Source organism: Theobroma umbraticum, unplaced genomic scaffold (assembly GCF_002168275.2).
Source record: "Theobroma umbraticum cultivar Fairchild unplaced genomic scaffold, ASM216827v3 scaffold_12.1, whole genome shotgun sequence".
In the NCBI taxonomy this organism is placed as follows: domain Eukaryota; kingdom Viridiplantae; phylum Streptophyta; class Magnoliopsida; order Malvales; family Malvaceae; genus Theobroma; species Theobroma umbraticum.
The window spans coordinates 566,552-579,900 of NW_018397269.1; the positions used below are offsets into that span (position 1 = coordinate 566,552).

Genomic DNA, 13,349 nt, shown 5'->3' on the forward strand with positions numbered 1-13,349 from the left:
TTAATTGAAAATGTTTAATAAACAACTCTTATGGACCGTTTTGTATATAAACATGAGCAATAGGCAGTTCAATAATTGTTTCAATTAATATATAATATTTATTAAAGGTTTGAGATGTAAATGCACTAATATTGTAAAGACAAATAATCTTGATTGCATAATCAGGAAAATGTGCTTGTAAACGAATGATTACAAATGCCAAATTGCAAGTTGATATAAGCACAAATGTGACCATTTAGTCGATGCATCAATTAAAATTGTAAATTATCTAAATGGTCCACATGGTGGATGTATGAATCTACATATATCCCCCTAAATATGTTTTAAAAATGTAAGAGATTCAGTCCCACCTTTAGCTAGTGATGACTTTATAATTAATTTGTCTTCAGAGTAAGCAGTACATGAGAATTCATTAGATTGAAAAACCTTTTTGATTTTTCAATAGATAACTACATGTATTTTCAATAATTTTTCGCATCATTATTGATTCGAAATAGCTCAACTAGTCATGCTAAACATTAAAATCATGAATAAATTTCTAGTTTACTATAGCATGAGTTTCAATCATTCTAATTTTTGTATAATATATTCTAGAGGACAAAATGAGTAATTTTTTCAATATATACTTTTCACCCGAGACAATAGATGTAATATAAAAGTATTCAGTGTCTCTTTCATTTATTGCCTCAATATGATATCCATTAAGAAAATATTTTTAAAATTTAATAAATTTCTTTAAGGCTTAGTAGAAAATAATGCATTCTCTATTATGAACTTTGCTCTTTTGGGAAATAAAAGATTAGCTGTTCTAGATCCTTCAATTAATCTGATACTAGCAAATATTGTATTGATATTGATTTCTTCTATTGTCAAGTGAGAAAAATATTTCTTATCTTTAAATAGAGTGTGTATTGTAACAATGTCTGCTAAACATATATTTACATCAACGATATTGAATCTGACAAGATGAATATCATTATTTTTCTTCAATAAAATAAGATACATAATAAGAAACATACAAGTTGACATAAGAAAACAATAAATATATAATTTACTAATTAAAACACATAATAAACGCATATCATGTAAATATAATGAGAACATATAAAAATATCTTTATGGGAAAGTTATACTAAAACATACCAACAAACTATTAAGAAATTTCATTCTTAGATATTTTCATTACCAATCAAATGATCAACTCTTCTTTTAGGATGGGCAAGAAAATCTACAACATCTTGATGTATTATATCAACTTGGTCATGGTTAAAATTATCTTGGACAAAATTTACTTCGATATTTTTTTCTTTTAGCATTTAATGAAACTTGATAAAGTTTAACATTTATTTCTTTTTAGCATGCAGTGATACTTGATAAAGTTCAACAAGATGTTTTAACGTACAAGATACTTGATAAAGTTCAACAAGATGTTTTAACGTACAATAAGTACGTGACCAATGACTATTCATGCCACACTGATGACAAGACATTTTCTCTATTTCTTTTATTCTATCTATTTTATCTTTTTTATTGTATCTCTTCACTATTCATCAACGTTTAAAAGTGTTTGTCAATTTTTAGTAGATTAAAAAGTATTCATCCACTTCTAGTTAGGTTAAAAAGTATTTGTCCATTTCTTGTGGGTTAAAAAGTATCCATCCACTTTTGGTGGGTTAAAACTATCTATCCACTCTTGACAGGTTAAAATTGTCCATCTATTTCTAATGAATAAATATATTCTTAGAATTATAATAGTGATTAGCGTAATCACCATGATTGCAATTATTATGGCGACATTTTTCAAGTCCATGACCATAATTATTAAATAATATTATTTTTCCTTCAAGGAATGGATGGAGTACATGTTTTTTTATTAATAGTTATATAATAGCAAATTTACATTTAAGTTAATTTTTAAGGATGAAAACATCAAAGAAATATCAAGTCATTTATTTGATTCGGTAAAACCAAAAATAAAAAATCAACCATTGAAATCCTTTTGAAGTTTGGAGATGATGGAAACTAAATAACACCAAATTTTGAAAGATTAGAAAATCGTGCTGATAATATGTTATGAAATATAATTTGAAAAAACAACAATGAGAGAAAGTATGTAGAGAGAATAAGAAGATCTTATTCCAATATATCTTTACAAAAGCAATGAGAGCCTATTTATAGATTAACAACTCTTTGAATCCAAACTTTAATCTAATTGAATTTAAGGGTTCAAATAAAAGAGCACATCTTGTATCTGGCATGTTATGCTGTTTGATTTGATCTGAACTTCTTGGATCATAAAATAATGAATATTCACATATATTCATAACAAATGTAACATTCTTTAGACCAATGGTACACTTATTGGCTTTTTTTTTCTTTTTTTTTATGTCAGCTATTTGATTTAACAGGGTCACTTAAAGGTACAAACTATTTAATGGAAATAAAATTAGAGTTTCTAACAGTAAATTTCTAAACTTCAAGTTCCAAATTGACACTTCTGCTATACTTTGAATATCAAATGTGTAGTTAAGTTCTATATTTCTCTTCGTCTTCTAAGCTTTTCCTAAGAATTAAGAAATAATTTAAGAAATTAATGTACGTAGTGAAATAAAATACAAAAATAAATATTTTTTTAGAAGAACATAAATACAAATTACAAAAACAATCAAATCAATGACATTGAAATAGATATGAATACACAATTATAGAAAACCAATAATTAACAAGTTAGCATAAAGTTCAGAGAAAAAAGAATTATACGAGGCATGAATTCTAATAGCAGATAAAATAAAAAAAAGATGTCCATGGTCAAAAGGCATTTTCTACTATAGTATGTTCGAATTATAGATGTTTGGTTTTGTTAATGAGAAAATTTTGTACCATTATCATTATCTTTTTTTACCCTTTATCAAGCCGAAGAGAGAGCTATGAATTTAAGTCAAGAAAAGCATAAAAAAACCATGATGAAAACTATACCTATGGAACAAAGAAATAAATCCAATCATGGATTTGGCTACTTGTTTATGTCACGACGTAACATTTTCATTCTAAAAGACATTTTTGTTGAATGAAAATAAGTTCTTATTTATAAATTCAAATCTTACCTCATCTTTTACAAATGCGAGCTCTATAACAATTAAGTTGACTAGCTCCTTGGGTTTGCTTTACAGTCGAGCATTGTCATTAGCTTAGGCTTTAACTTGGGCTAACTCAAACAAGTTACAAGAAACCTTTTTAACGGATAAGAAAAATACCCTCAATTAAACAATTCTAGAGCTTTTAAAGCTTTTGTTTATCATTAAATTTTTCAAAATTTAACATTATAATCAAACTAACCTATTACATAACTATATATTTGATTTAGTAATTGATGCATAATCATTGCTTAAAATGTAAGACTTAAATATCTCATCTTCAAAATAAAAGAAAAACTAACATAAAAGAAATATATCCAAAAAGATCAAACTAGATCATTACATTTTTACAATTTTGCCTCAAAAATCAATTTCAACTATATCTTATTTGATATTATGTTTGCAATCAAATTGGCTTTATGTAGGCAACTTAACCTCAAAATCTAGGACGCTTGGGTTAGAAGATTGCAAAAATGGTACTAGTCATAATAGATACTACGGCCCATAGGCCATAATCTCTCTCCCCCTTGACAGTCAGTCAGCCCGACAATATCTAACCATCTCAACGAACAATCCCTACACCACGCCACTCTAGACTTTCCTCAAATTCGTTTATTCCATTGTTCACTCCCTCTATAAAAATTTTTAAAAAAAATCAATAAAATTAACAACACCGACACGGAATTCAGATCTTCAAACCCTTTCATTGTCAAATCTCAGATCTCATTAGTTTATGTTTTACTTCACTTAAAACACATTTCCGTTTCTCTAATCAGCTCAAGAGACAGACAGAAACACAGAAGTGGAGATAGCTGAATCCAATGGCTGTGGCTGTCAGGGGAACTCGAGGTGGCGGATCAGGCGGAGGTGGAGCTGGTTTCCGTAGCTTGTTTTCTTATAGGATCTTTGTCTCAGCCATGTTTTCGCTTCTCTTCGTGGCCACTCTCTCCGTTCTCTTCACTTCTCATCCTTCTACAACTCATCACCACTCTGTAAATATACCCTCTTCATTACTCTTTATTCAATTTTCTTCACCTTTCATTTCTTCAAAATCCAAGTTCTTTTTGGCTTTTTCAGACACCCTTTTCGATTCTCTAACTGGGTTTTCATTTTTTTAATTTTATATATATTTTCCTTTTTCCTGGAATCAGGCCCTTTTATTTCCCTAACTCAGCTCTTCACTTTCAATGCTTGAGAATCCAAATCGTTCTGGCTTTTCTAGATACCCTTTGGCGTTCTCTAAATGGGTTTTTTCTGGTTTTTTTTTGGGCTGAGCTTTTAAAACTTCAAAATCTAATCTTCATATGGGTCTTCCTTATAGCATTTCGAGCAGAGCTTTCTATACTTAAAAATTCAATCTTTGTAATTTTTTAGATGCGCATTTAATTATTCTAACTGTTTTTCTTTTCTTGGGTTTTTGAGCAGAGGCTTCCCAGTGGTGGAAATGCTTACATGCACAGAACATTTCTGGCATTGAACTCAGACCCTCTCAAAACAAGGTTAGATTTGATACACAAGCAAGCCAATGATCACATAACACTAGTGAAAGCCTATGCAGCTTATGCAAGGAAGCTAAAGCTTGAAATTTCAAGACAATTGAAAATGTTTGATGATTTGGCGAAGAATTTCTCAGATCTTACTTCAAAACCAAGTTATAAATCCTCTTTGTTTGAAACCAGTGGTAATTTAGATGAGGATGTTTTGAGGCAGTTTGAGAAAGAAGTGAAAGATAGAGTGAAATTTGCTAGGTTGTTGATAGCTGAATCTAAAGAGAATTATGATAATCAGTTGAAAATTCAGAAGTTGAAAGATACTATTTTTGCAGTTAATGAATTGTTAGGTAAGGCAAAAAAGAATGGAGCCTTTGCAAGCTTGATTGCTGCTAAATCGATTCCTAAGAGTTTGCATTGCTTGGCAATGAGGCTTGTGGAGGAGAGGATTTCACATCCGGAGAAGTATAAGGAAGACTGGCCTAAGGCTGAGTTTGAGGATCCTAGTTTGTATCATTATGCTATATTTACAGATAATGTAATTGCGGTTTCTGTGGTGGTTAGATCTGTGGTGAAGAATGCTGAGGAGCCTTCAAAACATGTATTCCATGTGGTGACAGATAGAATGAATGTGGCTGCAATGAAAGTTTGGTTCAGAATGAGGCCTGTGGAAGGGGGTGCTCATGTGGAGGTGAAGGCAGTGGAAGATTATGATTTCTTGAGTTCCTCGTATGTGCCTGTGGTGGGGCAGATCGAGTCTTCTAATGTGCAGATGGAGAATGCAACCAAAGAAGGAAGTAACATAAAGTTTAGGAATCCTAAGTATATGCCAATGTTGAATCACCTTAGGTTTTATTTGCCTGAGATGTACCCAAAATTGCATAAGATTTTGTTCTTAGATGATGATGTTGTGGTTCAGAAGGACTTGACAGGGTTGTGGAAGATAGATTTGGGCGGAAAGGTGAATGGGGCTGTTGAGACCTGCTTTGGTTCTTTTCACCGTTTCTCTCAGTATTTGAACTTTTCACATCCTCTCATTAAGGAGAGGTTTAACCCTAAGGCTTGCGCTTGGGCTTACGGGATGAATATTTTTGATCTTGATGCCTGGAGGCGTGAGAAATGTACAGAAACATATCACAACTGGCAGAACTTGGTAAGTGAATTATTTGCTTTCAAGTGAATTTAGTGATGTTTGATGTTAATGGGGGTAATGGTTTGTAAGCACGATGCCTGGTTTCCTAGAGAGTATTTTCTAGTATTTATTGAGAAAAACAAATGATGTTTTTACCTGCAAAATGAAACAACCCACCAGAAATCAAAACGAGTCCTTAGTTCTGTTAGTATTAGGGGGTTTTGGATTGAAAATAAAAATAATTATCAAAAAATGCAACTTTTAGGAGTGAAACTTATTAACTAACTCCAAATACAGCACTTCATTTGCTTGTGAGAATTATGGGTTGAAGTGCAAGAATGGGATGTCTAATTAACGTTCATTTAATCTTGTGATCAGAATGAGGATCGGACTCTGTGGAAATTAGGTACTCTTCCACCTGGCCTGATGACCTTCTACTCATTGACAAAATCACTGGACAAATCCTGGCACGTGCTTGGGCTTGGATACAATCCAAGCATTAGCATGGATGAGATCAATAATGCTGCAGTCATTCATTATAATGGAAACATGAAACCTTGGCTAGATATTGCTATGAACCAATACAAGAATCTCTGGACTAAATATGTGGATAACGATATGGAGTTTGTGCAGATGTGCAATTTTGGAGTATAGATAAGTGCTGGTGCTGTTCTCTCAGCAATCAAGTAACAAGAATACACGTTTTACTGATTGTTCATAGTGGCTTGCTATATTTCACCAAGACTTTTGGATTACATTATTCATGAGTATAACTTCCAGAGCAAAGCTTGATGGTTGTATCACCAGTTTTCATTTTTTTCCTTCTATTCTAGAATTGCTATTTGTTGATTCTCAATTTTGCTGTTTTGTTTCTTGAATATGTCAGGCACGAATTGTACTGAACCAGCTAGTATTATGTACACAGGGAAATGATTCTTTTGATTAGTAAAACCTTTTCTACCAATAGATTTGGTAACTCACAAAATTCGTCATGTGAATCTAGTTAATTCAAGTGTCCTTCTCTTGTTCTAGTTCTCAGGTTTTAATGTGTGATGAGATAATCCTGTGAGATTTTATACATGCTTCCTCATCTCAAGTATGCTTCTTTTGTTATTCCTCTAGCTTGGTTTATAACAGTTCCTGAAAATTATGAGTACATGGTACTGTACTGAGTACCATTATATTCCATTCGTTGTTTGTTTGTCTGCCTAACAAGTTAGATTGAGAATCTGAACTTCCTGAAGGCCACGCAGTTTGCTGCAGAGTATGGAAGAGTGACATTCCATGCTTAACAAGATCTTCCTCTCTACCTAATGCCAGCCATTTGCTTCAGTTGTCGATTGGCGAATGCATTCTAACTTTGAATGTGTCAATCATAGTTTAAGGGAATATAAAACAAAAAAAAAAAAACCCTCATATTTGGGGAAAAATACACTTTATCTTACATTAGTTTTGGCGAATAACCTCTCACTCCCCATGAATAAGCAACTGTGCTATTTATTAACTTAATTTTAATCCTTTTATCATTTATTGGGTAAAATATCTTGATTTTTTTAAATTTTAATTGAAATTATATAAAAATTTATTAATTTTTGAAATAAACATCCTATTTCAAAAAATTATTTTTCACTGGATACATAGACTCAACAGTTAGTTAACCGTTAATATTTTCATCAATTAAGTGACGAGATAAAGGGTGAGAAGATAATTTTATTTTTATTAATTTTTATAATTATAATTATATAATTATATTATTTTTTTACTAATTAAAAGAATCATTATGGAACACTGGAGCTCCCCTGGGGAGCCTTGATCGGGACTTTTAAGGGAGCACCATTGCTCTCTTTAGGGAGGAAGATCACGCCCTCTCCTTTGGAGAGCACTGATCTGGTGCTTCCCTCGGCCAGTGCTCTCCCTTCAAAGGGAGTTGATTGGTGCTCTCTATTTTTTTATTTTTTAAAAAGATATAATAATAATTTTATAAATTAATTAAAAAATATATTTTAATCTTTTCATTGCTTTTATTAAGTACTTTTGGGGTTGAGTGTCTATTTCGAAAACTAACGAACTTCTGTGTAATTTCGATTAAAACTTAAAAAAGTCAAGGTATTTTATCATTGTTTATTTCTCTATTTCAAATTTCTTTCTTTTCTTTTTCTTTCTAAATTTTTGGCCTAAAGTTTTTTCTCTTAATTCCAAAATTGAGAAATTATGATGGTGGAGACGTTGAAACGAAATTGTATCTAACATTATTCTAAGTTTTATCGGCATTTACTATCTAGAGTTTTACTTGTCATACACAACATTAAGCAATTAATATGAATTTAAACTTCAAGATTAAATATAAACACCAAATAAAAGCAAAATTATTTACAAATAAAACAATATGCTGGAAAAGGAGGAGAAATATTATTAGCCTTTAATTATTTTGAACAAAATACGATGTCTATAGCTATAATCTGATGCAACTTTTATTATTGAGAGACTCTCATCCTTTTCTTATTTGGATAATGTAAAGAATAAAAAAAAGCAAGAATGAAGAAGGGAAAGTACAATAGCAACCCAAATTACCCAGAACCCCCTACTAATCCCACAGTGGGCTCGATGAATTTCGCCGACCAACCTAAGCTTACAAGTGTTGCTTTTGTTAAGGCTGCTAAACAAGTTGAAAATGATGTTGTAGGCCAAGAACTTCAAAAGCGACTGGAGGCTGTCGGATCCGAGTAAGAAATTGCTAAGATTCGGTTTCATACTCAAATATAAAATAATCAAAAAATTAAAAATATAACGCAGTGAAATAATAAATTAATATTTAATCAAAGAACCAGTAGAATCTTGTAGGATCAATATTTATGTTTTTCATGTAATTTTTAAATTAATTATAAATATTCATAAGTTTAAGAGTTACATATTTTACTTTAGATATCGTAATTAAGAGCTAATTAAATAAAAAAACACTTGTGATGAAGCAAGAAACCTCGAAAAGAAAATAAAATGGTCTAAAATCTTACAACTAAAATCTTTACTTTTTCACTTTTAGGATTTGTCAAATTTTCAACCACCCAAGTGTTTGGCTTCTAATAGTAATCCACACAGTGACCGAATAAGATCTTTTTAAAGGCAGGATTTTACTTGTGTTAGTAAGTTTTGTTTTCCAAACAAAAAGAAAACTAAAAATTCTGACTGAATCTTATTTTTGTTAAACCAAAAAAACTATTTTTCTTTTCTTATTTTATGAAACGACTGAGAAGTGGCTAAAGGATTTTTTTTTTGAGTTTTATTTTGCGAACATAACATATTTATATAGTCAAATTAAGTTGTAACCTTAGATACAATAATTGTATTTTAATTCAATTAAGTCTTTGTGAACTTAATTAATTTTTCACTTTATTTTGATCTATTTCAATTAAGTCCAACTTAATTGATTATCCTTATTTAATCTCAATCGTGTCACTTAATGTGTGTGACCCATTAAGCTTTTAACATATTGACAATAAATATAAATTCTAATCAAATATCAATTTGATAATTGATTTATATCTATAGATATTGAGCGGCATCTAGCAATATATCATTACCACCCAAATGTTAAAGAGTGAATTAAAGAATTTGATAATACCCTTCAATGATAAGCCTCTAAGCGCAATATGATCCTTTCATCAAATATCCCAGATATATTATAAAGCATGGGTCAGTGTCTACTTATAACATTCCATAGTAGTTCTCATAATTCATAACTAACCTTATAAATTTAGAAAACTAACTTTCCTCAAATTCATCATGCTTTGCCAAAAAACTTTATACAAGTTAATCAAGAATTGAGAATTAATGAGATACATCCCCTCATATCACTTGGGGTGATGAATCCTCTCTTGACCACTCATTCACCTTCGCATGCTTTATGGCATACCTAAAAACTCTATGTTTAAGCATCTGGTCACCTCTAGACTCGTAGGGATGAATCGAAGTATGTCATTCCCTATACAAGATGACTTGGTGTCTCAAGTTCAAAGACTCGTTGCACGACTATCACATGGAAACATATTCTACAAACACTTGAGTGAAATACCAAATGGAGTTCTCATAGTAGGTCATGTTCAACGAACTTGTTCTTTAACAAGCACTTACATGTTATCTTTACAATTCAATCTATGAGATCGATTGCTTACTTTCCAAGTAAGAAGGCTTAACATGTACCAATCTTTAAGCATTGTCAATGCCTTGTCTTGATAATACAATGACCAAGAACAATTTTAGGAGCATGGCTTTGATGCATAATGATCTCATAATTGTAATAACTTTACAATTTTCTTGAAAGACCTTTATGTTCCATGGGCTTCATCCAATTAGTACTTAATTAATCCTTATTATTCCACTAACATGAAGAAAAACTTATATCAAATATAATTATGCGATTAAGTATGCGTTAAATGACAATATATATTCCTTAACTAATTCAATTTGCTCATAGGCATATACTAACAATCTCTCACTTGTACATGAGTCAATTGTTAACATATCCAATATCAAACTTTTTTGCTCAGCAATTATGTCTCTATTAGGACAACTCAAAGTGCAATATTTGAGAATTTGTTAATATGTTTGACAATCTCCATTGTCATAATTGAAATGCCAATTTAGATCACAACAAGAACTTGATTCCATTATTTTGGCTCTTATTGTTACCTTAACAACTCATAATTATTTATTGATTCATTAAACCAATGATCTAAATATCTCTTCTTTTGTAGCCTAAATAAAAGATTTGTACTCGATTACAGATATAATCATGTGGTTATCTCTTGTTTTGGAACCATTTTAATACAACTACTCAATCATGACTTTATGTCACTTTTAACATTTAGGATTCTTTCTATATTAAACTCCTTTAACATGTCATTTTAAATTCTTTTGTTGAGTCCCTTTTTAGGTTTTAACCCTTTAGTCCCATTTTGTTTTTCTTTGACTGACAAATGTATCTTATACACTTTTAATGAGTAACTTATCTTACTCCCACTAATTGTATGATATGCACAAAATATGTTTATCTTATTTAATTTATTCAACTATTTTGAATTTATTATATTTAATAGAGATTATTATCTAATCATTCATGTTGGATTATTTAGTAGACTCATCTTATATGAAGTAGTGTATCAATATGTATTCTACTAATGGTTTGTATTTAATGGATTCATCTCATGAATTATGCATCCTATGCATCCCATTAAATCAATCTTTGTGCATAGATCCTATCTTTTGGATTTCATAATTTCAAAACCTTTAACCTTTAAAGTGTCATTAGCTCCCATTATTTCTATCATGTATAGCTCCCATAAATGAGAGATTTTTATTTATTAATTCATCAATAAAGGGCTCATTGATTTGACATTGTTGATATGCATAGTATTTATCGCATTTCACATATATCATATATATATATATTGAAAAATAAATCTATCTCATGCCAACTACTGGGTTGATTATAGACTTTACTAATACTAATTTCCTTTAGCCATTAAGGAAATTAGTTGTTCAAATTCCTAGGAGATTTACACAAACATTGTCTTTAAGCTTTGCTTGTTATCTCTTTGAATCTCCATGGTGCCTTCGAATGTCCATCTTTAAGTTACAAAAATTTTTCTATCTAACCCTTGTTTTATATTTTGATGTAACTAATTATATTCTATAATCAAGAGACCTCAAGTTACATCTGAGGGAAGTTAGGTGAGAACAGAATTTTACAACCAAAAAAAATAGAGAAAAGGCAGGGTACGTAGATCCTATTTTAAAATAAATACCAAGAGAAATAAATTTAATCATCCATGACCTAATCTTCTAAGGTCTAATGCCATAATCATCCCCATATTTTATAATCACAATCAAAAGAATAGAAATAATTGCAAGCTAAATATCACTTGGTGATATTGTGTGTTATTTGAGAAAAGCATCAATTAATTCACATAAAGTGCTAGACTCAAATTATTTGGTATAAAGCTCACACACAACATTCATTGAAGAAAGCTAATAAATATTACATATAGCTTAAAACTAACAAACAAAAGAACATAACGACCTGCTGAAACGTGGTTTACAAATATTAGTTAACAAACAAAATATAAAGCATCCATGATCCCATGACTTAGTTACAGTTTTGAAAAACAACAAACACACACTAAGAAACTACATATATCCAAACTAAAAAAACACGTTACTTGATCAATTTTTATCTTCAACAATGCAGACAATAGTTCCTTATGGGCCTGCAAACTTGAGTGCTCTTTACTTTACCATGAATCTATTTTTTGTGATGCTCTCATTTAAGCTTACTTAGTTTCTTCAACGAATTTGCTATATGCTATTTTGCTATTAACTACCTTTTGAGCAATTGATAACTTTTGTAATTGTTGAGGACTCTTATACTCCAAAACTAGTGTTTTTATGCCACTAGAAGTCTTTCAACATCATGATTCAAGACTTATGATGACATACTAATATGATTTCAATAAAATATCGCTTTTAAGAAAAAAGTAATTAAACAATATAGAGAAATTCCATTAAGATCAAAAAGGGCACACCAACCACCCTTCAAAAGTACTATATATATTATATACATTATTGTTCTTTAACCTTTTAAAGTAATTAAACAATATAGAAAAATTTCATTAAGGTTTTAGGATCAAAAGGGCAGACCAACCACCCTTCAAAAGCACTCTCTATACATATAGATAGATAAATAAAAATACATTATTTTTCTTTAACCTTTTAAAGTAATTAAACAATGTAGAGAAATTCCATTGAGGTTTTAGGATCAATGAGGCCACACCAACCGCCCTTCAAAAGCACTATATATATATATATATATATATAGATAGATAGATAGATAGATAAAAATACATCATTGTTGTTTAACCTTTTCAAGTAATTAAACAATATAAAGAAATTTCATTGAGTTTTTAGGATCAAAGAGGGCACACCAACCACCCTTTAAAAGCTATATATATATATACATAGATATGTGGTGCACTGGATTCATTTATGTCATTATGTAATACTCACATAGAAATTCCTCTTGTCCTGAACCTAAAATCGAATATCCATAACAGGTCTAAATTAACTAATTCAAATAGAAAATAGAATACTCTCAAAAAAATTACAAAAGAAAAAAAAAAGAGAAGGGAAGAGGGGGGCAAAAAAAGTGGTTCGGTACCTAACAAAACGAAGTATTCTCATTCATCAGTTAGTCTTGGGTCAGAAGTTAGTTGATAATGCTGATCAAACTACCATTTAAGCAATCTTTAAATTGCCATGATACTTAATTACTTGCACTATATCTTAATGCTTTTTCTCAAAATTTTCTCTGTATGTATTGTAAACACTGTAAAATTTATGGTGAAAAACCAAAATTATAAAATGAACTAGAACCAGATTACGTAGGGGAAGGGTTGACAATGGAAAATTTCTAAGCAGACTTTCTAAAATTCATGGTCAGCTTCCAGTTTTCAAAGTGTCGCACTTTTGATGTCTAAGGGTCCAGGAAATACAAAATTCAATGAAATACAACCATAATAATTAATAATAATCAAACACGCC

The 13,349-nt window shown here is 30.4% G+C and overlaps 1 protein-coding gene across 2 annotated transcripts; it reads left to right on the plus strand.

Annotated features, from left to right (window-relative positions):
• The first annotated feature begins 3,694 nt into the window (after positions 1 to 3,694).
• Positions 3,695 to 6,741, plus strand: GAUT9 (galacturonosyltransferase 9). Of its 2 annotated transcripts, none has more exons than XM_021440702.2 (3): positions 3,695 to 4,126; positions 4,560 to 5,777; positions 6,135 to 6,741. In XM_021440702.2, exons 1-3 carry the CDS (start codon positions 3,956 to 3,958, stop codon positions 6,408 to 6,410), a joined length of 1,665 nt encoding a protein of 554 aa, XP_021296377.1. In that variant the 5' UTR covers positions 3,695 to 3,955; the 3' UTR covers positions 6,411 to 6,741. The 2 variants fall into 2 exon arrangements, with proteins under 2 accessions (XP_021296377.1, XP_021296379.1); XM_021440704.2 differs by having other exon boundaries at positions 3,695 to 4,001.
• The last annotated feature ends 6,608 nt before the right edge of the window (positions 6,742 to 13,349 follow it).